Source organism: Melanerpes formicivorus, unplaced genomic scaffold (genome assembly GCF_026170545.1).
Source record: "Melanerpes formicivorus ecotype bairdi unplaced genomic scaffold, bMelFor1.0.p_v2 SCAF_1, whole genome shotgun sequence".
In the NCBI taxonomy this organism is placed as follows: domain Eukaryota; kingdom Metazoa; phylum Chordata; class Aves; order Piciformes; family Picidae; genus Melanerpes; species Melanerpes formicivorus.
Genome location: NW_027142353.1, coordinates 35334533 through 35362408, shown reverse-complemented (window position 1 = coordinate 35362408; position 27876 = coordinate 35334533). Strand labels below are relative to the sequence as shown.

General features: G+C 44.7%; 1 protein-coding gene across 6 annotated transcripts in view; it reads left to right on the top strand.

Annotated features, from left to right (window-relative positions):
- Positions 1-27876, top strand: part of TENM4 (teneurin transmembrane protein 4) — a 736598-nt gene that overhangs the window by 689447 nt on the left and 19275 nt on the right. For all 6 annotated transcript variants that reach the window (XM_068140091.1, XM_068140118.1, XM_068140125.1 and 3 more), the window contains 4 exons: positions 10384-10556; positions 14647-14882; positions 22690-22986; positions 24452-26066. In XM_068140091.1, coding sequence (XP_067996192.1) covers positions 10384-10556; positions 14647-14882; positions 22690-22986; positions 24452-26066 — 2321 coding nt within the window. The remainder of the gene's footprint in view (positions 1-10383; positions 10557-14646; positions 14883-22689; positions 22987-24451; positions 26067-27876) is intronic.

Genomic DNA, 27876 nt, shown 5'->3' with positions numbered 1-27876 from the left:
CCTCTGATTCTGTAATTCCATTGCAAATCTGTCTAACTTGTCATTTAGATGGACAAAAAAAAAAAAAAAAAGAGTGCATTTACTTGTCCAACTCTACTTGTAGTGGATAGTAGGAGGCTGATTTTGTCCCTCTACAGGATTGATGAGACTAATACTGTCAGTTGTCATATTTGCATTTTATGAAGGAGAGTAAAAGATGAAGGCTGTTCAGAAAAAAAAAACCAAACAAAAATGCATTCATGAGGAGAAAGTGCATTAAGCTGGAGAACAAAGATTTGATCTTTTTATCTTAACATGAAGAAGACTGGGAAGTGTCTCCATCACAGCATGTCACCATAAACCTATCACCAATCTTAATCTATCAGGGAAAGACTTCAGAAGGGTAAGGGGCTAGAAGACAAAGCTAGAGATAATCAAGTTGACAGGAAGGCATGACTGAGGCTACCTAACGAGTAGAGTGAGCAACCATGAGAAATAGTATATTCTCAATTTCTTGCTGTCTTACATCATGTCTCTGGATGCCTCTCTAAAGACATACTCTTGCCAGATAGAAGATTTGCATGAGTCAAACACAAACTATAGGGCATGCCTGGATGAAATCTAAGTCCTTTGACATCCAAGAAGTCAAAAAAGATAGTGTAAACCAAATCAGCATCCAATACCTCCAGGTTATTGGTTTCTGTATCAGAACATCAGGAAATATACACTGAGGAAGTCTAAGTGATTTAGATAAATCCCATGATCAAGAGCAGCTGGAAGGTGCTCTGAGTAATGTTCAGTTCTGCTTGAGGGGAGGGGAGAATGTGAAGCTCATATTTCTGTTTTCCTTGTGGCCAAGAAAATGAAGCCATCAAATCTGACTGAGGAAAACCTTCATGTTTCTCACAGTATGTAAGAGTTGCTTATGGGCTAGGGCACGCTGTTTAAAGTGTTAAGAGTAAACAACCACACCAGTGACCCTATGAAGAATATCCTTCTAAGGTTTGCCTTTATCTGACTGTCTGTAGAGAACCATCTTCTATGCAAAACTGAAGATCAAACCCCACACCATGCCTCATGATAGTGGTTGTAAAATATGATCAAGGTATCATTTGGAAGTTGTTCATGCTATTTCCGTCTTTTGTAACTACTTACAGGTTCTGAAAGAATTTTATGGGTAATAGGTTGGACTTGATGATCTTGAAGGTCTTTTCCAACCTGGTTGATTCTGTGATTCCGTGATAAACCAGACACCACACAGGGTGGTTGGCAACATTTGCAAGAGTGGCAACACTATGTATGTGAATGTCCAGCATTTCTGGTCCTCCTTCATTTTCTGCTCTTCCCAGGGCATTTCTCACAGTATGACAGTACATTAGAGGTTGGAAGGGACCTCCAGAGATCATGGGATCCACCCCCCCGCCAAAGCAAGATCACCCAGGGTAGTCAGACTTTATGACAATACAGCAAAGAGCCGTGACCTAGAATCATGGAATCATTAAGGTTGGAAGAAGCCTATAAGATCATCAAGTCCAACTGTCAACACAACACCACTCTGCCCACTAAACCATGGCCTGAAGTGCCATGTCTATATGTTTCTTGAACACCTCCAGAAATGGTGAATCCACCACTTCCCTGGGCAGCTTTTTCCATTGCCTGACAACTCTTTCAGTAAGCAATTTTTTCCTAATATCTAACTTAAAGCTTCCCCAGTGCAACTTGAGGTAATTTCCTCTTATCCTCTCACTAGTTACTTGGAAGAAAAGACTGACCCCACACTAACAGAGTGCATGAGGTCTATGTACTGGAGTCCTGGAGGTCAGTACTCTGGCACTGGTGTTCAGTTTTGAACCCCTCGCTACAAGAAGGACATTGAGGTAATAGACCATGTCCAAAGAAGAGCAACTACACTGGTGAAGGGCCTTGAACACAAGCCTTATGAGGAATGGTTGAGGGAACTGTTGTTGTTTAGTTGTCAGAACAGGAGACTGAGGGGAGACCTCACCACCCTCTGCAGTTACCTCAAATGAGGTTGTGGAGAGATAGATGTCAGTCTCTTCTCACATACAACAAATGAGAGAATAAAAGGAAATGGGCTCAAGTTGTACAAGGGGAAGTTCAGGCTGGATATTAGGAAACGCTTCTTCACAGAGTAAGTTATCAGGAACAGGCTGCCCAGGTATGTGGTAGAGTCACCATCCCTGGAGGTATTTAAAAGATATGGATATGCTGCTTAGGGACATGGTTTAGTGGTAGTAGCTTAGGAATAGTGGTGGGATTGTGGGCTCTAGGCAAGCAGTTGAACTTGATGATCTCAAAGGTGTCTTCCAACTTCAACAGCTCTATGATTCTATGATTCTATATGTCCAGGGCATGCCAGGGAATCCAGGTCCTCCCAGGGTTTGGGCTGGGCTGTCATGGTCGGCTCTTCATTTCTGTAGGGGAAGGAGACAGATGCTGTCTTCAGACAGTGACAGACTTGCTTACAGCTCTTCCTTTCACACATCCTACACCAAAGCTTGCTCTAACAATCCTGCTTTACTAGGTTTAGAGCTGAGTAAGGTTCAGCATATAATGGTGTGCAGTTTCCCTTTCCTTTGAGAGTGAAACCTAGCTCCCTGCAGTAATTAGCCCATCCCCAAAGGCCTATCTAGGACTTCTTTGAGGATTTTAGCATTATGTAGACTTTCTCTGCCTCTGCAGAGAGCTTGACATTCACTGTCAATTAATGCAGTGCAGCACAGCTTGTCCAGTAACTGGATTAAAGACTTGCCTTCCTGTTGAACCTGTGACAGTGATAATCAGCAGCAAAGGAAGTTGATCTGGAAGTAGTGCCAGGGGAACAGCTTCTTGTTGTTCAGCTCCTCAAGTCAAAGACAAAGGATGCTGTGTGACTATTCGCTGCTTTGTGCTTGCTGCTTTTTCACTTGACCTGAAAAAATTGCTACCAGCCTTAACCAAGTTTCTTAGCAGTTGCTGTTTATCTGCTTCAGAATCCGGAAATTCTCATTAATGTATTTGTTTAAACCAAGAATACGGCAATTATCTTGATTAGCTCCCTGAGATGGTATCACTGCATGTTAATTCAATTTCCCTCTGAGCTAAAGTCAAACCTTCTATGTATTATTTAGCCCAGATGAGGCTCTTTCACTTAGGTCCTTTGTGTGCTCAATTAGTTTCAAAGGTCACCTCCTCCCATACAGCATGAAATACTTAAACATCACTTCAGCCAAACCCAGAAATTCAAAACCTTTTCATGGGCTGCCCGAGAAGTGGCTCACAGATGCCTGGAGGGCAAAGAGCCTTGTGGAGCCAGATCTTCAGATGGGAGGTAAGGTGAGCTTTGGCTGGTAGTGTTTTCCAGAGAATCAAACTCTGCCAAACCTCACACACTGTAATGAATGGAAGGTAGGAGCCAGCTGGACTGAGCATGCAAGAAGACCTTGGATGGCTTCCCAATGACCCCTGGGACTCTTCAGAAGTCCAACCCCAGCACCAGCAGTGTTTGGGCACCCTGGTCTGGGTGACGCAGATGCTAGAATTGGGCATCGTGGTCACCTCATGGTGAGGTGAAGACTCAGCCTGCCTTGTAGTTGCCATAAAGGCTTTGCAATTTTTCTTAAAAAACAGAGACAAAATGAACACTTACTGCCTTTAGAAGAGCTGCCACCTCTTGCCTCAGTCTCATTCTCTGGAGATACTCAAAACTCTGTGGATTTGTGTGCCCAATTAGCTTCATGTATCCCTCCCCCCCCTCCCCCCCCCCCCCCCCCCCCCCGTGCCCAGATGCATTCCTGTGTGATCTGGTACAGGTGATCCTGCTCTGGCAGGGGGTTGGACTGGATGATCTTTCGAGGTCCATTCCAACCCCTAACATTCTGTGATTCTGTGAAGAGCTAGCTCACTCTATCTATAACATCCCTTTATCTCCTCATGATATTTGGTGGCATCCTTGGTTTAGTGTAATTCAAGTGAGCATTTCCTTCTGCTTCTGCAGCAGACAGGAATATGAGAAACATTTTTTTGCTTTTTAATTTTTTTCTTCAGTTGGAAGGTCATGAAACACTGGAATAGGTTGCCCAGGGACATTGTGGATAACTTCTCCCTTGTGGTGTTCGAGGCTGAACTGGATGAGGCCTCGAGCAGCTGAGTCTAACTGAGAGGTGTCCCTGCCCATGATGGGGAGGTTGGAGCAGATACCTTTAAGGTCCTTTCAACTTAAGCCATTCTATCAGTCTATGATTTTACTCTCCTACCTTGTTTTGGAATATTCCTTTGCTTCACAACTTCTTCATGATAAAGTATATTCTCATTATTGTTCCTCTGAAGAAGTTAGGTGAAACTCTAGTAAAAGCCATGAAAAAATAGTACTTGTCCAGTATTAATGCAACTCTTAAGTTTCAAGGTGATGTTTTGAGCCTGAAATGAATGCCTGGCATCAGAGTTTAGCTGAGAACCAAGCAAATAGTGAGTATTATAAAAACCAGAGGGAGATCTTCCTCCCCTTGTTCTGGCAAAATTCTGCAGACAGTGGCTGCAACCTAACCTTGTGTCACCGTAGAGAGGACTTGCCTTCATACACATTTGAGTAGTATCAGTTTGTCTGTTATGGATTTGATTTTAATGTTGTGTTTAATGTTGTTTTGAAAATTGGGAAGAGATGAGCTTGTTCGGAGGGGGTGGGTACACATCTGCATAAGCACACACAAAGTGTAGCTTGGAAGGTACATTAGGACACTTTGGCACTAAATGCAATATTATCATGGTGATTTTTTTTCCAATCTGTTTGACTTGTAGTTTTAAAAGGCCAATGGAATGTGTAAAAGCTAAAATGAGGAAACCCAGAGACTGAGGCAAGGAATTGATTTCTGAATAGACGGTACTTAGGATGCTCTTTTTAATTCCCAAGGCCCAGGTCTCTACACAATGGTAATGTGATAAATGAAAGCTCTGAATGTTTACAAGCTAACAATTAAGCCTCATAAGCACCAAATACCATTTTAATTCTGTGCATTGAACCTTAGCTAAATGCATTTCCAATTGGGAACGGATGGCAACGGCTTCCTTTGCTGGCCTAATAATTGTCAGCGTAATTGTGAGCACTGGGTCTTTGCAGCAGGTTTGAATGGGAGGCAGCAGCTGTGTTAGCAGGTGATGAATTCATTGCTCCGAGTGGCTGCTGTGTGCTCTCCCCTGGTTCAGCAAGTCCTTAATTCTGCTGCTTTCAGAGCATTTGGAGAACACAGAAATCTTAGGCTGTGATGAAAACTGGTCCACCTCTAAATCCAGAGACTGTGGAAACAGGCCTAGGCAGCTTAGCTACAAAATGAGGTGACTAGGAGAGATTTGTCTTACTGCAAATACCAGGGCACACCTGCAGCTACAGGATCTTGGCCTTCCTTTCCAAGTAAAGGATGTGCCCTATAAGTGCCTTTACAGGGCTGAAAACAGAGGTAGAATGATTTGAGTCGTTTAACTTGTTAAGCACATTTATCAGTTTGGGATGTGCAAGCTTTCAAGCTGCTGCATCTGTGACTATGTGATAGATGATACCAGGTATGTACTGTGCGATCTAAATCAAGGGGAAGGGGGGGAAATGCTCCATTCCTGAGTAAAACAGAAACAAAGAACTGCTTGGCAAGAGAAAAACACCATGTGCGTCCATGCTAACTGGCTTCCCACACCTCTTTTGCGTTGCCATCACAGCGCTAAAAGGAGTTTCTGTCTGGGCACAAGTGTTTTACACTTCATCTGCCACCAATTAAAATTAATAATAAAAATGGGAACAGTCTAATTGTGCTGCCTCCCCTCCTTTCTCCCTTTGTTAGGCATGACCTCCTTGCAGCTGCAAATAGGTGAGCTGTCACCCCCAAAGTGAGTGCTTGCAAGGTCCCTGCCTGGCTGCTTGGTGGAGGGGTAGCAGCTCTTGCAAATGCAGAAAACACAGATGGTCCAGGTTATTTCTGGTGGAGGCTAATGGGGTGACTAAGGAGTTGCCAAAAGTCTAATATAAATGTGCAGACATCTTAAACCCATTCCAGACTGTTCTGGTCCAAAACTAGCCTTGCTTCTCAGGACTCAAAGTCTCAAATGGAAGTCCTTGCTCTTGGTGAAGTTCTTCCCCATAGAGTGAATTTTCTATAGCTGAAAAAATGTGACTGTGTAAATTAAGCCTCTTGTACTTACTCATTTTGACTTAAATAGAAAAATATGTGCACAGAGGTCTAGGCACCAGCACATACTTTCATTATGCTGTAACCCATTTTACACAGGCAGAGGTTACTTGAACATCTGCCCAGAAGAGAGATGGAGGACCCTTTGTAAGGGTGATGGGAACTGGATGTCCAGGAACAGAGTTTAAGGAGCTTGGTGTCTGCTGCTGCTTGGGGCTGTTAGCTGAGTCGCCAGAGGTTTTTGAAACTCTCTTTGGAGTACCTAAGTAGGGCTTGCATGGAGTGTAGGTTTTGTGCTGACTCTCAGAAAGGTGCTGAGTGTTGTTCAATTAGGATAAAATATAGATGTGATGCTAAGTGACATGGTTTAGCACTAGGCATGGTAGTTAGATAATGGTTGGACTCTATAATCTCAAAGGTCTTATCCAGCCAATACCATTTTATGATTCTATATGACTCACAGGACATTGAGTCAGCATTTAAATAAAATGGCAGCCAATTCTATCACATGAGCAAGCTCTCAGCACCTGTTCTGACTTTCACTGTCCTTTCCCTAATCTGCAGACTTGCTTCCTTTCACACTCACACCTGAGATTACATCTGGCACCAAACTCCCCCTTTAGGCCTCAATGAAGCATGTCTAGCTTTGTGCCATTATTTTTAGGAGTTGAATCAAGCTCCATTTCAGGAGCAGTTCATTATTTTAAAGGTAAATAGAACAGTATAAATAAATTCTGTACAGTTACTAATCCCACCAAGTCAGAGGTGCCAGATTCAGATCCACCTTTTCTGAATTTCTGAGCGGTTGAGATCTGAGTCTACCCTTATGGCTCAGGCTGGTTTATTCACTGGACTATTGATGTCATAGTAGAAAGAATTCAGGGTGTTACACAACACACCTTTAGCATGTCTTCTCTGCTCAAGTGAGAGACTAAATTGTGTCCTGTCTCAGCAGAACCTGTGATTTTAGAGGAGATGTGCAGATGACTGTGCAGAAAGCACAATGAAAACACATGGCATCTCAGTGCAAACAGGACAGCCACAAGCATGGAGCAAAGCATTTGGTAGTGAGAGCACTTCAGTTCTGGCTGTTGCAAGGAGATTCAGTTCAGTTCCGAGCTGTGTGCTGCTAGCTGCTTGGAAAAGCTTTAACTGATCTCTGCCAAACTCCTGCAATGCACTTCTGAATTTATCCCTGGTTTTTTTTTTCCTTCCTTCTACTCTGTTTTGTGAGTAGCTGCTTGATCACCAAGGGAAAGGGCAAGGCTCCTCCATCCTCTGTGTGTGGATAACGCCATGACTGATAGGCTGACACTGTGGAGGACCAAATGGTCTCATCTAACTTCCTAACTCCCCCTCTGCCCATTGGCCAAGAAAAGCCTCATGCAATGGTTTCTTCAAACCCAAGGGCTGTAGTGACTCGCAATGAGGTCACCCACTTAGTCATCATACACTGAATACTAAACTTGGGCAGAAATCACCTTTTCAGCCAGCCCTTCCTCATACTGAGTCATGACCAGAATATTGTCAAACGTGAACTACCAGCACCGTCAACAAATCTGGGGGAAAAAAAGAGAGTGGAAGAGGAGGTTATTGTTTTCTGCATAGTTCAGAGCTCATCCAATGGCTGCTTCGAGGTCTTCCATGAGTTGCAGTTCAAGAGCACTTTTTCTTCTTTCCTCACCCCTTTTTCCTTATCCATCTTGTTCTGTTATTTGTTGGGGGCTGTTGTCGTATTCCCCATCTCAGAGTAATTCTGAAGAGGAGGACTGAGAGCTTTTCAACCATCTAGTCCCTCTGAAGTCTGATCACTGTGTCCAGACTCTAACATATTTCTCTCACCTGTTCTTAAAAGCATTGGGCAGTGGGATCTCCAGCACTCCATCTGTTCCTCTGCTTAAAGCAACCACATAGCTGGAAAACATTCTCAATCTTTGACACCAAGCCAAGTGGTGCTGTCAATACACCACAGGGGATGGGATGTCATCCAGAGGGACCTGGACAAGCTGGAGAGCTGGGTCCAGGTGAACCTCATGAGGCTCAACAAGAGCAAGTGCAGGGTTCTGCACCTGGGCCAGAACAATCCTCACTATCAATACAGAGTGGGGATTAAAGTGTTAGAAAGTAGCCCTGTGGAAAAGGACTCGGGGGTCCTGATGGACAAGAAGCTGAATGTGAGCAGACAGTGTGAGCTTGCAGCTCAGAAGGTCAATGGCATCCTGGGCTGCATCAAAAGATGTGTTGCCATCAGATCCAGAGAGGTGATTCTGCCACTTGACTCTGGTGAGACCTCGCCTGGAGTACTGCGTCCAGGTCTGGAGTCCTCGGTACAGGAAGAACATAGACCTGATGGAGTAGGTCCAGAGGAGGGCCATGAGAATGATTAGGAGGTTAGAGAACCCCTGCTATGAAGACAGGCTCTGGGGAGACCTAACAATGTTTTTTCAGAACCTGAAGGGTGCCTACAAGAAGGATGGGAAGAGTCTGTTTACAAAGGCTTGCAGTGATAGGATGAGAGGCAATGGCTTCAAACTAGAGAAGAGCAGATTTAGATTGAATGTTAGGAACAAGTTCTTTACCATGAGGGTGGTGGAACACTTGAACAGATTGCCTAGGTAGATGGTTGGAGCCCCACCCCTGGAGACATTCAAGGTGATGTCCCTGCTGACTACAGAGGGGCTCGGGCTAGACTGCCTTCAGAGGTCCCTTACAACCCAGACCATTCTATGATTCTATGATCTTCTGACCTGAATCTTCCTTGTTTCCATTCAACCTGATTACTTTTTGTCACATCCTCAACAGTCATGACAGACATCTAATTAGAATCCTCTTCAGAACAACTGTTGTCAAGGTGGTGTCATCCCACTTCTTTGTTTTTTCTCTTCTAAATCAACTAATACATTTTTTTGTCTTTGCCTCTTAGATCATGTTTTCTAAGCTTGCTGTCTTTAATGTATCATTTACATCACTTTATCATTCTGAGGAATGGTGCCCTTCACTAGACACTGTGCTCCATCAAAGGCTTGCCTCTGAGTATTGCAGAAAAACACATCCTATCTGCTCACCCACCATTCACTTTGCATCTCTAAGTGATCTGTTTTCTTGGTAGCATATAAATCATTCTTAAATATGTGGGCAGGACTTGAAAAAAGTGACTGTTTTTGCTGGACTCTTTCTATTTTCTCCCTATTTAAATATCCCTTCTCTGAAGGTCCATCTCATCCATGGCTACCCAAGAATCAGAAAGTCCAAGCCACCAGAGCTTTCTGCTGCTCTCCATCTCAGTTTACAATAGCCTCACTGCAAAAGTCTTTTGCCAGTCCTCTCCTCTCAGCTCAGTCTGTGACCCAAGGACACCCTCTTTGCAGTGCCACAAATGGCAGGATGGTGTGTTTGCTCTGTCAACTCAGGAGGTCTCTAGGCACAAGTGTCTAATCCTTTTTATTGAAAATTAAGCCCCCAGCTTGTTAACTTCTGTGGACCTGCATTTCTGTAGCTTATTTTATCTGGGTCCTGGTACACAGGTGTCCACATCAGAGAAACCTTCCCAGATGGTGCTCATGTTGATTCCCTCATTGGAAAAGCCAAGGACACAGTAGGGGTGAAAACTGGGCTGCTTTTTCATGGTTTTAAATTGGTCCTTCCAGATGGACCGATGAACAGAAACAGTAGATGTGGGGGTCTCAGCTGTGCCCAGAGCTCTACACAATGTTCACAAAGGATATTTCTTTGCCTGATGTGGTCAGTCTGCTAGGTTCTTGTTACTACCTTAATGTTAGCTTTTAAAATAAGACAGAAAAGAAAAAACATTAAAAAAGAGAATTACTAAAGAGTTCATGACACAACCATACAAAAGAGTTGGTTGCCTTCAGAAACTCCTAGTTCTGCTAGACACGGCGCACAGCCCAGTGCTTTTCCATAAGCACAGTGGATGGGAAATAAAGTTACTCTTGTAAACAAGCGTAATGTAGGTGATAAGTATAGGGAAACTCATGTTAAAATACAGACTAATACTTGTTTAGTCATTTTCTGTTTGCTTGATTTTCCTCAGCTAAAAGCTGTGATTTTCTTCTCAGGAAGCCAAAAAAGTCAAGACAGTCTGACAGAGTAACAGCGTGTTTTCCTGTGGGAAAAATCTGGGTGAAGCCTTCAGGACCTGATCTCTAATTATACAGGATGATTCCTGTATCCTCTGCTGAAGCTTTTGACTTCACTCCGTCCTCCATTTCAGGTACGACAGCTTTGGCCGCCTGACCAACGTGACCTTCCCTACTGGCCAAGTGAGCAGCTTCCGCAGCGACACTGACAGCTCCGTGCATGTCCAGGTGGAAACCTCCAGCAAGGATGATGTTACAATAACCACTAATTTATCAGCATCTGGAGCCTTCTACACCCTGCTCCAAGGTGAGTTGGGCCACTGTCCCTCTCCCAGCCAAGCTGCATGCAATGGATTATCCATCAGGAAACACGCATTGTTTTGGTAATCTCAGTACCAAGAATCACCTGCATCCTCTACTTCCCAGAGCTCCCCACCTGCTGGTACAGACACACTGACACCTACTCAGACACGTTCCCTCTCACCATGGCTGCTCTGCAGATGTTTTCTGCTTCATTCTCGGCCAGTCCCTTGCTGAGCAGTCCTCACGCACCACAGTCCTCCATCATCATTACCATTATTGTTATAACAAATAGGGTTGCATAAATCTAGCCACACTTCCAGCTGACCCCTTTGCTTCATTCTCTTAATGGCTTCCAACTTAACAGTTACTTTCCTCCTGGAACAGGCTTCCAGCTGGTTACTGGAAATTGCTCCGATTCTTTGTTTTCTGGCTGTTCAAACATTCACAAGGAAGCATCCAGAAAAATTATCATCCCTGTCCTCAAGAGCTCTGGTTTTGAGCTAAAGGGCTGATATAGGGAGGCACAAAATAAAAAAGAAGTGGGTAGCCAGGGTAGGACTGATGGAACCATTTTGTTGCTTTTGGAAATGAGCACAGTTCTAGTGGTGATGGTAAGGTGAGGAAGTGGAGGATTGATGAGGTGGAGGAAAAGGTGATGAAGTGGGAAAGAAAAGAGGAATAAATTGCCAGGGAGCACTGTGCTGATACATTGGTAGGGGCAGAAGTTGTAGTGCAGAAACCATGCCAGACTGACTCTCCAGTTTCTGAATACCGAAGCCTCCTTAGGGTCAGGGTGAGCCATGGCTCGTGTTCCCTGGGCCTTAGAGAAAGAAAAAGAATCAGCAAACTCTTTACTTTTTCACTCCCCCACTCTCATTTACTCATGGTCGGTGCCTGATGGCAATGGGGTGTCAAACATCATTTGCCCTTGTGAGGAACAAAATGTTCCATGTGACAGCAACATGTTCCAGCATCACATTTGTCCCCACATCTCTGGGACACGCATTTCCTTCCCAATCTCTATAACAGCAGCAAGTGTTCCTACAAGAAAGCTTTGCCTTCTGTGCCTGAACACTGCTTTTCCTGCCTTTGGAAAAGGTGGCTCTGAGAGGGTGCCAGTACCTTCAATCCATCCTCACTATTCCCATAGGGGAGCACAATGACTTTCTTATTCTTTCCTCCAGCTTGTAAAACAGATCCAACCTACCTCACTCCAGCCCAGACAAGTGCATTAAGATGCTTGGCAGCTGCACAGACATGAGGTTGGCTTCACCTCAAGAGCCTAATTAAGCAATAGAGCCCACTGCTGGGAGCCCTTTCATGAGATAATTGACTATGATGTGATTGATACACCCAGGGCTGAAGGCACAGTTACATAATGGTGTCACGTTTGATTACATCATTGTGCTGCCCTCCAGCAGAGCGGCACTCTTGCCATTGGGACACGGAGTGTTACAAACAGCTTGACCATCTTCAGAAGTAGAAAATTATGAAACTGTGTGGATCTAAAGAAATACACTTATCTGAAAATAGGTTCAACAAGGGCAAGTGCAGGGTTCCGTACCTGGGGAGTAATAACCCCAAGCACCAGTACAAGGTGGGGGTTGACCTGCTGGAAATCAGTTCTGCAGAGAAGTACCTGGGAATCCTGATGGACAACAGGTTCACCATGAGCCAGCAGTGTGCTATTGTGGACTAAAAGGACAACGGTCTTCTGGGATGCGTTAAAAGAAGTGTGGTCAGCAGGTCACGGGAAGTCCACTTTCTCCTCTGCCCTAGTGAGGCCACACCTGGAGTATTGTGTCCAGTTCTGGGCTTCCCAGTTCAAGAGAGACAAGAAGCTGCTGCAGAGAGTCCAGTGGAGGGCTATGAAGACAAGGGTACTGGAATCATCTTTCTGGAGGAGAAAAGGCTGAGAGGCATGGGGCTGTTTAACCTGGAGAAGGGAAGACTGAGAAGGAAATCTTATCAATGCTTATCAATATCTAAAGGGCGTGGGTCAAGAATATGGGGCCAGACTCTTCAGTGGTGCCCAGTGATAGGACAAGGGGCAACAGGCACAAACTAGATACAGGAAGCTCCACCTAAACATGAGGAAAAACTTCTTTCCTCTGAAGGTGCCAGAAGACTGGAACAGGCTGCCCAGAGTGTTTGTGGAGTTTCCTTGCTATGTTACTCAAAAGGAACATCACATGTCCAGTGAGTTTCATGGAGACCTTCAAGCTTTCCCCTGATTCCTGGGGAAGGATGAAGGAGGGAGGAGTGTATTGGCTGTGCAGAGATGTTTGACTGATTTGATTTAAAGTGCATCTCTGACCACTTTCTCACCAAACCAAGCAGCTAAGAAAAGAATGGGGACAGCTGACTAATTGTTCCCTTTCTCTCCATTTGCACTGGACTAGAGTGGGTTTTGCCTCTGCTGGAGTCCATGTCAAAAGACTATTAACTCAAATATTCAGTGATACAGCTAAACTACTTGGGTCTACACTGTGGGTCACAGCTATACGTGTTCCAAAAATCCAGTGCCACAGCAGCTCCAGACCATCACTACTGTGTACAGTGAGTTGAGCTGCAGTCCTGCTGAGATCAGTGTGGCAAGACTCCAGCTGGCTACATGAGGAGTAACATCAGACTCACAATAAAAAAGACCAACTGGTGTCAAGTTTCCTTCCCTAATCATACCAGACTGTGCTCTTTGCTGATCTACTTCATCCAGACAAGAGATGATAATTTCACTGTGATCTTGTTTCCTGCTGAGCGATGGCAGAGTAACTAGTGAACAAAACCCAACTTGCCTCAGAATGGAAAAGCAATTGACATGCATTTTTAATGGGTGGTTTTACTCACAATTAGGTATTTGTGGCAGCCTAGGAGACAGAAATTGTCATATTTTCCAGCTCCCGAGGAGCTTTAGGTAAGGCCATCATTGTATAATGTGCCTTTTAAAGCCATTCTGGTCGGAGCAAGTCTCATAGAATCATAGAATGGTAGGGGTTGGAAGGGACCTCTGGAGATCATCTAGTCCAATACCCCTGCTAACACAGGCCTGCCTAGGATCACATCCAGGTGGGTTTTGAAAGTCTCCAGAGAAGGAGACTGTACAACCTCTATGGGCAGTGTGTTTCACTGCTCTGGCACCCTCAAGGGAAAGAAGCTTTTCCTTAAGTTCAAGTTAAACCTGCTGTGTTCTAGTTTGTACCTGTTGTCCCTTCTCCTATCACTGGCCAGCACTGAAAATAGCTCAGCCCCATTGTCATGGCCTCCACCCTTCAGATATTTATATGCATTTAAGATTGCTTCTCAGTCTTCTCTTTTCCAGGCTACTTTCATGTTTTCTTACTCTTCATGAGCTCTGCTCTGCAGAGAGCAATGTCAGTTGGAGACTCAAAGGACAGGGCCTGAGTATTTTATAAAAGACGTGGAAGGGATTTTACTCTTTCACTCCTCAACTTCCAAACCCTGACCTCAAAATCTACTGATCTTTTAGAAGCTGGGGGAGGCCAGATGTACAGATATCTGTGGGACCTTAGTGTCTCTTTTCTCTCTCCAAACATGAGAACTTCAGTTCCCTCCTCAAAAATTACCCAAGTGGAAGACTTTGTCTGTTGCTTGGGAACTGGTTAGCATTAAATGTGCTGTGCAATCTCCTGTCCTTGTTAGATGGTGTATAAGATGAGGAAAGTAGGTGGCCCTACTTTTTCATATACAGTAGTGAAACTGGGATCTTTAGGATATAAAAACAAGGGAAGTTTCAGCCAGAATGTGATTTAAGGCAAATTATGTCACCATCCAGTGTTTTAGCTTGGAGGAATGTGTGCCTTCCACTGGTGCCTTTTCTAGCCTGTGTAAGAATTTGAGGTGTAGAACCTCATCAGAATGAAAAAGAAATTGTCCATGTTTACATTGTCCATCTTTACATTGCCCATCTTTTATGAAACTCAAGTCTTGCTCGGTGTGAGCAGGATGGGTGAATGATAGAGTGCATTTCGTGACAGCCACCAGAAATTCTGATGAAGCCAAAGTGAGGGAGCAAATGAAAGGTTGGAATTGCATCACTGGGGAGCCATAGGAAAAGCTCTCTTTTCTCTTTCCAGATCAAGTCCGAAACAGCTATTACATTGGTGCCGATGGCTCTCTCAGACTGATGCTCGCTAATGGCATGGAGGTGGCCCTGCAAACCGAACCACATCTGCTGGCTGGCACTGTCAACCCCACAGTGGGGAAGAGGAACGTCACCCTGCCCATTGACAATGGCCTCAATCTCGTGGAGTGGAGGCAGAGGAAGGAGCAAGCAAGGGGACAGGTCACTGTCTTTGGACGTCGCCTGAGGGTAAGTGAAAAGCATGAGCAGTTCACAGGATCACAGGATGTTAGAGGTTGGAAGGGACCTCCAAAGATCATCAAGTGCACCCCCCCCCGCCAGAACAGCACCATGGAATCTAACACAGCTCACACAGGAACACATCCAGATGGGTCTTGAAAGTCTCCACAGAAGGAGACTCCACAACCACTTCCCAACAATTCTCAGCTCAACAGTCCCCAGTCTTGTGACAGGAAGGGACAGGACTGATTTTCATTGCTGCAGTAGGGATGAGGCTGCAGAACAGAGAATTGTCTGATCATCCTCAGTGACACTGCCTTTATGACTTGAATATATCCTTATGTCTCTTTATGAGCTGGTGTTCTCTTAAGCATCACAGATAGTGGTGAGTCCTCTGCATCACCGGTAATGTGTGACCTCCCATCAGACATCACAGGTTTAACCATCATGTCAGGCTGTTTAAGCAAGCAAGGGATGATCATAACTATAAAATATAGCATCAATTACTATAGATATTTTCTGCCTGTGCTGCTGGCTATAATAGACCTGAGCACCAACAGCTTTGCAACCTTATGAGGACATGATGAAACAGTTGGGGTTGTTCAGACTAGAAAAGAGAAGGCTCTGGGGAGATCTCATTGCAGCCTTTCAATACTTAAAGGGATCTGGTGAGAAAGATTGGGGGGAATCTATCAGAGAGTGCAGTGTTAGGACAAGGGATAGTGGTTTTAAACTGGAAGAGGGGAGATTGAGAATAGATTTTATGGATAAAATTATTTGCTGTGAGAGTGATGCAAGAAGTTACCCGTAGAGGTGACAGATGTCCCATCCCTAGAAGCATTTGAGGCCAAATAGGATGGGGCTTTTGGTGTGGTGTAAGATGTCCCTTTCCATGGCAGGTGAGCTGGAGACCCTTAAGGTCCCTTGCAACTCAAACCACTTCTATGATTCTATGGTTATTGTTCACTGAGTAGACTCAAAAAAATCTCTAGATTCCTGAAACTTGCTCATCTGTTGAAGAACTGAGCCCACAGGGCATTACATCACAGTTTGTATTGTTCTCTGAAGTGTTGCAAAGAGCTCCGGCTTTGATGGTTCTCTCTCCTCCAGAAGTCCTGTTTGTGCTTGAGAGTGAAGTGTTTGAAACACCTTGTTCTGCACAGTGCACCACAGGCTTGTCAAGGCTGTTTAAAGATCTTGCCCAATAAGCCTCTAATTCCTCTGCTAGCTGCTGGCAAGGCTGGTAACTGGCAACAGCAAGTCCTGTGCACTCCCCCTGTACCTTGCTAGTCTCAGAGTCATGGGCTGATGAACAGTTCCTGGGAAGCTGCTCAGCACCTGGCAAATTCAAGGCCTCTGAGAAATAAGTTTTGTGCTGTGTAATGCCACCACAGCAAAAGGACTGCAGCCATTTATTCACACTTAAGCTTTGCAGTAAATATTTATGCTCTGGTTTTGGCATATGTGTTTCCCAGTCCTCACTCTTCACCTCTCCTTATTCCCTGCAGTGTGACCCCTGCCACCTTGGTGTGATTTATCCCATCTCTCCTCACTTACACTTGTCAAATACTGCTCCTCAGCCTCTCCAGCCCAGCCTCTGTTCTTTTCCCCTTGCCTCAGTAGCCTCCTATTTTGTTACCAGGAGAAAAACTGCAAACTGTACTGAAAGCTGAAGCTGCTCCTTCACTGGGAACTGCTGTATATCTGCAAATCATCTGGCATCACCCTTCTTGTTTGCTTTGTCATGGGGTTTTTATTTTGTTCTAATAACCAAAGAAATGATCAGGCAGGTCCTTTTCTGAAAGGAGAGAGCCTACTGAAATCTGCAGCTGTGTCACAGCTATTTTGTGTTCAAAGCAGTTTCTACCCATTTAGCCACAGCTCAGCTGCCCGCGTCATTTTTATCTTCCCAGATTTTCACAGTGGATTCAAACACAGAATGTGCCTTTGTTTTATATTGTGCTGCACTTGGAAAAACACTTGCACAATGAGGTTTCAGGCTGGTTGCTTGTGTCCCTATAAATCTGCCAGCATTTACTCACATTTCGAGCCCTCCTAGTGAAGCAGAAGAGCATCTTGCATGGTTGAAGGACTAAGTTATGGCTCTGTTCAGGGGTTCAGAGCAGATGAGGTTGTACAAGACATTTTCAGCTGCTTGTCTGTACCTGCATGGAAGCATCTGCACCCCGAAGACATAAACCTGCAAGGTGCTAATTGCTTCCCTGGGGATTGCCTGGCATTTAACATAGTCTGTGTGTCATGTTCTCCTCTTGCCTCATAGCAGTAATTGCTGCTTTCCCTGGCAAGAGAGAAGCTTAGGGAAGTTAAGTTCAACATGTTTATGTTCATTTGGGGAAATGTTATCATTTTCTGCCATATGTGAGTAAATCATTACTTTCCCTCTCCCCTCACCCCACCGCTCCCATGAGACAGCAGCAAAGACTTGGTGCTCCATGGGGAAACAGCATGCCCAAAAGAGGCTGCAGCATCACTTCAGGAAGATTCTGAGACAGGGAGAACAGGATCTGGCCACTGTAAAAGAGAGAGTTCTCCTGAAACCAGCCTCCTTGCTGCTGCCATCTCATGGCTCCACATTTTATGAGTTGCAGTCCTTCCTCCCATGGTTGCGGGGTGTTCTTGGGGATTGATGACCTGTAACCATGAACTCAAACCTGTCCAGCATAATGAAGTCAGTTTCTCAGATGCCTCCTTGAACATCTAGGAAATAAGGACCTAGGAAATAAGACAATACAAATGTTTCTTGACTGCAGGGATAAGGCACAGGGCAGGGACTTCTGCATGGATGAGGGGAAAAGGGCCAATCTTCATGCCTTTTTCCCATCTCCATCAATACTGACCCGGTTCTGTGCTTGGCCAGGTATCAGTAAAGCAGTACAAATATGTTAAAAGAGTCCTATTTTCCCTTTCCTATCCCATACTTCCCATGGAAGGCTGTGATATCTGTGAATCTAGCAGTGAGGTATCTTTGCAAATTGGCTGACTGCAATTTCAACCTACCAGTAGCCAACAGCAACACAAAGGCCATCTGCAAGGGAAAGAATTAGGTAAACTCCGCTCCAAGGAACAGAGCTCCTTCCTTCTTTTTTTTTTTTCCCCCATTAAACAAACTTGAGGTTTTTTCAATTAAGAAGGATGTAAAATAATCTCTGACAGTGGAGCAAATAGGACAGCCAAAAGAGACAGAGCTGCTGGCTCAGCTCCTTCATTTGTTTAACCATGGAAACTAAACTGTAAGTCACTTTGTTTTTCCAAGTCCTTGGCAGCAAGTTAATGGTGGCATCAAAACCTGGTGTCCCAGACACTCCCAAGAACTGGCATGACCAGAGAGGTCTCTTTGGATATGCTGCTAACCATTCATGGTGCATTGATCAACAAGGACAGTCCAGCATCATCTCTACAATTTCTTCATGGTGTCAGGGTCTGGATGTAGCCACCCCAACAGTTTTAGCAGCTCGCTGGGGAAATTGCTTTGTAGGCAGCCATTTATCACATGGATGTTGTTGACTCCTGGAGTTGTCACTGCAGAGGTATTGTTTGCCCTCCTCTGCTGAAGGTTGCCAGAGTGTTTTCATGAGAAATCTTCCCTTTTTGTGCTCCTGTGCTCCCAGGGAGATCAATGCATGTTGTTTAATTTTAATTTCAGCTAAAGGAGCTCCATGGGAAGCATAGGGGAAATGGGAGATGGTGGCATGTATATGCTCTTGATTTTCTTGAGCAAGCTAAGGGATTGAGTAAGGTGCTGTGGAACAAGAGCTTGGGGTTGAATTTAGTCTCTCACACATTATAAAGAGGACAGCAAATACACTGTGAACCATGGATTTAAATTGATCCTGTATTGAGCCTGTGCTGATCAAAAACCTTGCCAAATGCTCTGAGGGGCAAGAGCCTTTTTGCAGGAGCTTTTCAGACCCTGTTCCAGGATAAGAACTCCAGGATGTAGGATGGCACCTTATTTAGCTGCTCGCTGTAAAACATAGATATTGGACTGAAGCCTGCAGCCCTGTCAGTGCCTCGGCAGAAAATTCATTTCTATTCATTCTGGAGGAGAGAAGGCTCTGGGAGACCTTAGAGAAGTGTTTCAGTACTTAAAGGGGGTCTACAAGAGAACTGGAGAAGGACTCGTAACAAGGGTGTGTAGTAACAGGACAAGGGGTAATGGTTTTAAAGTGAAAGAGGGGAAGATACTAGATCAGGAAGAAATTCTTTAATGTGAGAGTGACGAGGCACTGGAGCAGGTTGCCCAGAGAAGTTATAGATGCCCCATCCCTGGAAATGTTCAAGGCCAGGCTGGATGAGGCTTTGAGCAGCCTACTCTAGTTGAAGAGTCTATGATTCAAGGATTTCATCCTTGAACAAGGCTGAAAGAGATTTATCCCCTCTTCAGAGGCTATCTGGCAGGGTAGAGTTCACTTTGCCTATCATCATGAGGGGTGGCTGTTGGCACTGCAACACTTCTCAGAGATAAGAGAGATTACACCAAGAGAGCAGCAGAAAGCACAGCATAAAATAAAAGAGATTGGCTCCAACTAGTCCTGCAAAAATTGCTTGCCAGAGCATGGGGAGGGTGGAATGACTTAGGGCACTACTAATGGGAGGCAGAAATTTGGACTGTGCTTAAGAGATATCCTGGGAGCTGTTATTTGGTCCTTCCACCACATTGAATGGCAATGCTGCTGGCGTAGGGATTAAGGGGACCGTTTTCAGCCTGGATTACTGTCCCAGGCTGGAAGAGCTCTTTCCAACTCTCTTGGCAGAGACCAGTAGTGGAAGAAGCTGCAGCTGCCAGGCTGGAGCTGTTCTGTTAATAGATGGAAGACAGAAATCCTATTCCTTCCTGCTTTGCAGGGTTGTGTTTTCAGCAAGCAGTTGCCACTTCTGTTTATTTATAGCAGCAAGCATTTACCAGGTATCAAATGGCTCCATTAATTACTTGTATCTGTATTTACAGTCATGATACCTTTTTAATTTTTTCCCAGCTTGCCCCTTACAGTGGACTGTTGGCTGATTCCCTTTCTCCTGCCCATTTACATTCTGGTTTAGATGCATTGAACTGGAGCATCATCTACTTTTCCATGCCATTCCTTGCCTCGAATCATACCTGCCTTTTGGCATCGTTATTCATAAGCTGAAAATAGTTTTTTGCACTTGCCTCCTCTTACATCATCTTCACACTTACATCATGGCACAGATTCCTTCTCTCTTGGCTGGCCACATGCATCCTCAGCTCATTTCCAGTTTCTCAGCTGTGATTTTGCCTCTTCCAGCCCCAACTTCTGGGTTACCTTCTTTTGAATTCTGATTTATGTCCCCTGTGAGGACTTGTCCCCTAAGACTACAGGCTGAGAGCATCGGGGTTGTTCAGCATGGAGAAGAGAAGGCTCCAGGAAGACCCTGTTGCAGCCTGTCAGTACTTAAAGGGGGCCTACAGGAAAGACGGAGAGAGACTCTTTATCAGGGAGTGTAGTGATAGGACAAAGGGTGATGGTTTTAAGCTGAAAGAGGGTAGGTTTAGACTAGATATCAGGAAAAAAAAATTAATTCATTACCCTGAAGGTGGTGAGACACTGGTGCATGTTGCCCAGAGAAGGTGTGGATGCTTCCTCCCTGGAAGTTGGATAGGGCTGTGAGCAACCTAGTCTAGTGGAAAGTGTCTCTGCTGATGCCAGGCAAGTGTGGAACTAGATGATATTTAAGGTCCCTTCCCACCCAAACCATTCTATGATTCTGTGATGTTGCAGTGTCCCCATTCTCTAGGTTTCACCATAGATATCTGCCCTCTCCCATCCCTACAGGGCTGAGGAGCTCCTTATCTATTGGCTCTGTCACATCCTTTCTCCTGATATTTAGCTCTCAGATACTCTCACATCTCTCAAAATATAGGAGAAAGTCAATCACACATCTTGAAGCAATGGCAAGAATAAAAGCTGGATGCGAACTGAGAGCAGTGCTCAGGTCAGGATTCTCAGCTTCACTCAGTATAGAAGGCAGCGTGTTTAACTTGCAGTCTGAAGACCTTACAGCAGCAGTAAACCTCGGTTTACTGACTGCAGGTGAAGTGCCACAAAGAGAACTGAAACCCAAGTCAACTATTTGGAGTTTGAAATTCATGCCAGAAGCCTGTGTAGCTTGAAAGACGTTGTAGAGAGGCTGGTGCTGGTCTCTTCTCACAGGTGACAGAACAAGAGGGAACAGACTCAAGCTGCGACTGAGTAGGTTTAGACTGGACATTAGGAAAAAAAGTTTCACAGCAAGAGTGGTCAGGCATTGGAATGGGCTGCCCAGGGAGGTGGTTGAGTCACCAACCCTTGATGTGTTTAAAGGTCATTTGGATGTGATGCTTTGGGATACAGTTCAGGGGTGAACTTTGTAGAGTAGGGTTATCGGTGGGACTTGGTGATCCTGAGGGTCTTTTCCAACCTGAATGAATGTTTCTATGTTTCTATTTTTAAACCCTGCAAAAAGTGGGGTTCAGCAGCTGAAAGAGGTTCAGAACTGATGAGATGGAAAAAAGAGCTGTCTTCACTGGCAAGCTCACACTAGATTATTGGGGCTTTTGTCCTTGCTGAGTACTTTGCTGCTGTGATGATGTGGCTTTGTAAGTCTCCTTGCTCACGTGGCTAAACATGAGTTGAGTTATCAGCTCCTTTTTGTATCACTGTGTGCTACAATCCCTGAATCAAAATGTGTTCCTGCTCCTTCCTTTGAAGTAGATACCTTTGATCTTTGGAAATGCAGAGGCAGTGAAGGTAGCAGGAGTGTAATTATGCAGCACTGAATAACCCCATGACAGCGAAGCTACAACTCCAGCTCTCACAGAGAGTTCTTGACCTGTGTAACCTCTACAGTGGTCAGGGCCTCCATATTTTATCCTGGGGGAAAGGCTAAACCTCCTGTGACTGCAGTATATTCGTAAACTCAGATTAAAACTCTGTTTTCCACTATGATGACAAAAAATCCATCCATCTTCACATTAGGAAAAAAAAATTCACAGAAGGAGTGGTTGAGCATTGGAGTGTGCTGCACAGGGAGGAAGTGGTTGAGCCACCAGCCCTGGATGTGTTTAAAGGTCATTTAGATGTGGTTTAGGTGCTTGGGGATATGGTTCAGGGGTGAACTTTGCAGAGTAGTTTGGACTTGATGATCCTCAGGATCTTTTCCAATCTGAATATTTCCATGGTTCTGTGATTCTTTCTGCAAGTGTTATTTTTCAACACCTATGAAAACAAAAGAGAACCTACCCCAGGTTTTGTAGAATGCCTTGCAACAAGTTGTCATTACATCTTCTCTAGGCCTATAATGACAAGACTGCTGTAGCAGGCCTAAGCATAGGTTTGGAATAGGGACAATATTCCTTCACTGTGGTGATGTTTCACAAGTACCCTGTTGTTCTGCTTCTCTCCTCACTGGAGTCAACAGAAGCAGCATTAGGACGACTCGAGGTGAGGAGAAAGTTCTTCACGGAGAGAGTCATTCGTCATTGGAATGGGCTGCTCAAGGAGGTGGTGGAGTCACCATCCCTGGAGGTGTTCAAGAGGGGATTGGATGTGGCACTTGGTGCCATGGTCTAGTCATGAGGTCTGTGGTGACAGGTTGGACTCGATGATCTTTGAGGTCTCTTCCAACCTTGGTGATACTGTGATACTGTGACTCTTAGCTATGAAAATTGCCTCTTATCCAGAAGTAATGAACAGCTGGATATTCTCCCATGTGATGGAAAGAGGTGTCTAGTGAAACAAGGAATGCCCTTGTAATTTAAATGGTTCCAGCTTTCTAATTCTCCATCTCTTTGCTGTAGGTTCACAACAGAAACCTGCTGTCCCTTGACTTTGATCGTGTGACAAGGACAGAGAAAATCTATGATGACCACCGCAAGTTCACGCTTCGCATCCTCTACGACCAGGCAGGGAGGCCCAGCCTCTGGTCACCCAGCAGTCGACTGAATGGGGTTAATGTCACCTATTCCTCAGGAGGACACATTGCAGGGATTCAGAGGGGCACAATGTCAGAAAGGATGGAGTATGATCAGTCTGGCAGAATTACATCAAGGATCTTTGCTGATGGCAAGTCATGGAGCTACACTTACTTGGAGAAGGTACGAGTCCTCTTATCTCTCAAGAAGAACATGCTGATCTCTTTTCATTGGTGTCCTATGACAGGGCAAGGGGCAATGAATACAAAATGGAACACAGGAAGTTCCACATCAACATGAGGAATAGCTTCTGTAACTGTAATGGTGACGGAGCACTGGAACAGGCTGCCCAGAGAGGTTGTGGAGTCTCCTTCTCTGGAGACTTTCAAGATCCATCTGGATGCATTCCTGTATGACCTGCCCTAAATGATCCTGCTCTGGCAGCGAGGTTGGACCCAGTGATCTCCAGAGTTACCTTCTAACCCCTAACATTCTATGATTCTGTGCATTTGGTGCAAATGAGCTTTACTCCTTTGTCTTCAGTACAGCTGTTCTTCTCCAGCTGATTTATGGTCCTTGTAGCCTAATACTGCTATTCTGCCCACACTAAGGTGCACACAGTAACTTTGTTGCCAGACCACTGAAGTGCAGATGAAAATAGCTTAAGAAGCTTCTTCCCAGTCATGCTGGGAGCATGTCTTAATGCTGTGAGGCTTTGACATTTGATTTTGTAAGCACAGCATCCCTTTGTTGAGCTAGCTGCAATATCAAATATCTTCAGGAAAAAGCAGAGGTGTGAACAGTAGGAGTGAAAACAAACCATGCAGTCTGACATCCTGCCTTCTTCAAATGGCCCATTCCTGCCTCATAGGAAATAAATACATGTGATTTATAAGTATGAGGCAAGAATCCAGCAGCTCACTGTAGAGGGTTTTCTGTAGTCTGTGCTCTCTTGACTGGTGTGAGACTAAAATTCTTCTGGGTATTACCATTGCCCAGTGTCCTGTAGATACAGATGCTGCATACCAGGGGCTGGAATTTTTTATTCCCTAGTTTTGTATAAAGCCTGTCCCTACAGCAGCTGAAGGAAACTGCAGTAACGTAGCTTTTAAAAAACAAGAAGTATTGACTTGCTTCTTGTATTATACAAGCTGTATGGATGAGTTTTAACAATGCAAAAACCAATCCCAGGACAACTAAACATGCAGGCGGAAGCTCGCAGTAAGAGACTAAAAGATATGGAGACACAATGAATTAATTGGGCATGGGAAGGTGTCAGGGGACACTTGTTTCAAGCACTGTTTCAGTAGCTCTAGCAATTTTATTTATTTAGTCTGTAAAAGCTTTTGGCACAGGGAATTTGGGCAGAGACAGCTCGCTACAGGGTATTGATCTGATCAGCTGAGCATCCTGAACTTAGCCCTTCGTCTCTGCATTAACTGCTTCTTCCTCTGACCCATTCCTACCTGGGGATGTTCAATGTGCTGTGCAGTGCATACCTTTCACCACTGAATCCTGTGGTTGCAGACTTCTATCTCACTTGCCATGCTCATTGGATTGGAGAATCTTGCAGGTTTTGTGGGAGTTGAGTACTCAGCTCTGCCTGAAAACCAGGAATATAATCTATGCTTTTCTCCTTCCCATCCAGTCCATGGTGCTGCTCCTTCACAGCCAGAGGCAGTACATCTTTGAGTTTGATAAGAACGACCGGTTGTCCTCTGTGACCATGCCCAACGTTGCCCGCCAGACTTTAGAAACCATTCGTTCCATTGGTTACTACAGGAACATCTACAGGCCACCAGAAGGCAACGCCTCAGTGATTCAGGATTTCACAGAGGATGAGCAGCTCCTCCACACTCTGTACTTGGGCACAGGGAGACGTGTCATCTACAAGTATGGAAAGCTGTCCAAGTTAGCTGAGATGCTCTACGACACCACAAAGATCAGTTTCACCTATGATGAAACTGCTGGGATGCTGAAGACCATCAACTTGCAGAATGAAGGCTTCACCTGCACAATCAGATACAGACAGATAGGGCCCCTCATCGACAGACAGATTTTCCGCTTCACTGAGGAAGGCATGGTGAACGCACGCTTTGACTATAACTATGACAACAGCTTCCGGGTCACCAGCATGCAAGCAGTCATCAATGAGACACCTTTACCCATTGATCTCTACAGGTATGATGATGTTTCAGGCAAAACTGAGCAATTTGGCAAATTTGGAGTCATTTACTATGATATCAACCAGATTATCACCACTGCTGTCATGACTCACACTAAACATTTTGATGCCTATGGCAGGATGAAGGAGGTCCAGTATGAGATATTTCGGTCTCTCATGTACTGGATGACTGTGCAGTATGACAACATGGGGAGAGTGGTCAAGAAAGAGCTGAAGGTTGGCCCTTACGCAAACACAACTAGGTACTCATATGAATATGATGCTGATGGCCAGTTGCAGACAGTGTCTATCAATGACAAACCACTCTGGCGTTACAGCTATGACCTGAATGGAAACCTCCATTTGTTGAGTCCAGGGAACAGTGCCCGCCTTACACCACTCCGGTATGACCTCAGGGACAGGATTACTAGACTGGGGGATGTGCAGTACAAAATGGATGAAGATGGTTTTCTGAAGCAAAGGGGCAATGATATCTTTGAGTACAATTCAGCTGGCCTGCTCATCAAAGCCTACAATAAAGCTAGTGGGTGGAGTGTGAAATATCGTTATGACGGCCTAGGAAGGAGAGTCTCTAGCAAAACCAGCCATGGCCATCACTTGCAGTTCTTCTACGCAGACCTGACCAGCCCAACCAAGGTCACACATTTATACAACCACTCGAGCTCCGAGATCACCTCTCTCTACTATGACCTCCAAGGCCACCTCTTTGCAATGGAGCTCAGCAGCGGTGATGAATTCTACATAGCCTGTGATAACATTGGCACTCCTTTGGCTGTGTTCAGTGGGACTGGCTTAATGATTAAGCAGATACTGTACACAGCATATGGGGAGATCTATATGGACACCAATCCCAACTTCCAGATCATCATTGGCTACCATGGAGGACTGTATGACCCCCTCACAAAGCTTATCCATATGGGACGGAGAGACTACGATGTGCTAGCGGGTCGGTGGACAAGTCCTGACCATGATATGTGGAAGCATCTAAGTAGCAATAATATAATGCCTTTCAACCTGTATATGTTCAAAAACAACAATCCCATTAGCAACTCTCAGGATATCAAGTGTTACATGACAGGTAAGACATTTAAATTAATTAAGATGTTCACAAGCTTGCCATCAGTGAATAGATTTCTTCTCTCTCCGTATTGTGGTCACCGTGAGGTTTTCCAGTGTTTAATATAATGGACACAAGTTTTTCCTTGCCATTTGACCCTTGTGTCCAGGACATTTTTAATTCATTAACATCAATGCAGACTTTAAATCCCAAAGCTCCTTCTTTTTCTTTTCCTTGGTGTTTGCTTTATTTTGCTTCCAGATACCATAAATTTAATTCCCAATTAATGTCCTGATAACCTTTTCCTTTGTAAGAGGAGCAGCTGTTTACACAATTTTGCCTAGAGATTTATTTGCAAGTAAACAAATGACAGATTTGTTTTAGCAGAATGGCAACAACAACTTAAACCTTTTATTACAGAGCAGAGGCCAAAACCCAATTAGAATTTAATCTGGCTACTGCTGTGAAAAACAATAAAAAGTATTTCTGTAAATCCATTAACAGCAAAAGGAGGGCTAAGGAGAACCTTCATCCTTTATTGGATGTTGGGAGAAACATAGTGACCAAGAATAAATAAAAGGCTGAGGTGCTTAATGCCATTTTTGCTTCAGTCTTTAGTAGTAAAATCAGTTGTCCTCCGAGTGCCCAGCCCCCTGAGCTGGATGACAGTGATGGGGAGCAGAATGAAGCAGGTAAGCACCTGCTACACCACTTAGACAAGTTCTTCACGGAGAGTCATTCATCATTGGAATGGGCTGCCCAGGGAGGTGGTGGAGTCACCATCCCTGGAGGTGTTCAAGAGGGGATTGGACGTGGCACTCGGTGTCATGGTCTAGTCATGAGGTCTGTGGTGACAGGTTGGACTTGATGATCTTTGAGGTCTCTTCCAACCTTGGTGATACTGTGATACTGTGACAAACAGCAGTCTATGGAGACAGATTGGATCCACCTAAGGATACTGTGGGAGCTGGCCAAAGTGCTCACCAAGCCACTTTCCGCCACTTCCCAGCAGTTCTGACTAGTCAGGGAGGTCTACTTTGACTAGAGATTGATAAATGTCATGCCCATCTGCAAGAAGGGCCAGAAGGGTATCCAGGGAACTACAGGCCTGTCACTCTGACCTCAAGTAATGGAGTAGACAAATTTCAGCGCTATCACACATCACATACAGGAGAACCAGGTGATCAGGTCCAGTCACCATGGGTTTATGAAAGGCAGGTCCTACTTGACTGAACTGGTCTCTTTCTACAAAAATGATGACCTGCCTTGTGGATGAGTCTGTGAATGTTGCTTTCATGAACTTTAGTAAAGGTTTTGACACTGTCTCCCGCAGCATCCTTGTAGAGAAAATGGTTTGGATGGGTGGACAATTCCCTGGATAAAAACCAGGCTGGATGGCCAGGCCCAAAGAGTGGTGGTGAATGGATTTAAATCCAGTCAGTGGACAGTCACCAGTGGTGTTCCCCAGGGCTCAGTTTTGGGAACAGTCTTGTTTAATATCTTTATCAACGATCTGGACGAGGGACTTTTTTGGTGGGACTCTTTTCTATATAATTCCCATTGGAAAGCCAGGCTGCACAGTCAGAAATCTGATGTGCAGACTTCTTCAAGGAGATGGAATTAATTTTAAAATACTCCTGCTGTGGCTTAATAGCAAAATTGGCTTAATGGCCAAAAAAAAAAAAAGTTACCAAATAAAAATCCTGGTTTCTGTTCCACTTGTTTTTCTCGCCACTGAGATTCATGTTTTCAGGTACTTCTGCAATAATCACGGGGATTAGATTATTGGTTGTTGGGTTTTTTTTTTTAATTAGAATCTGTTTTCTCCAGA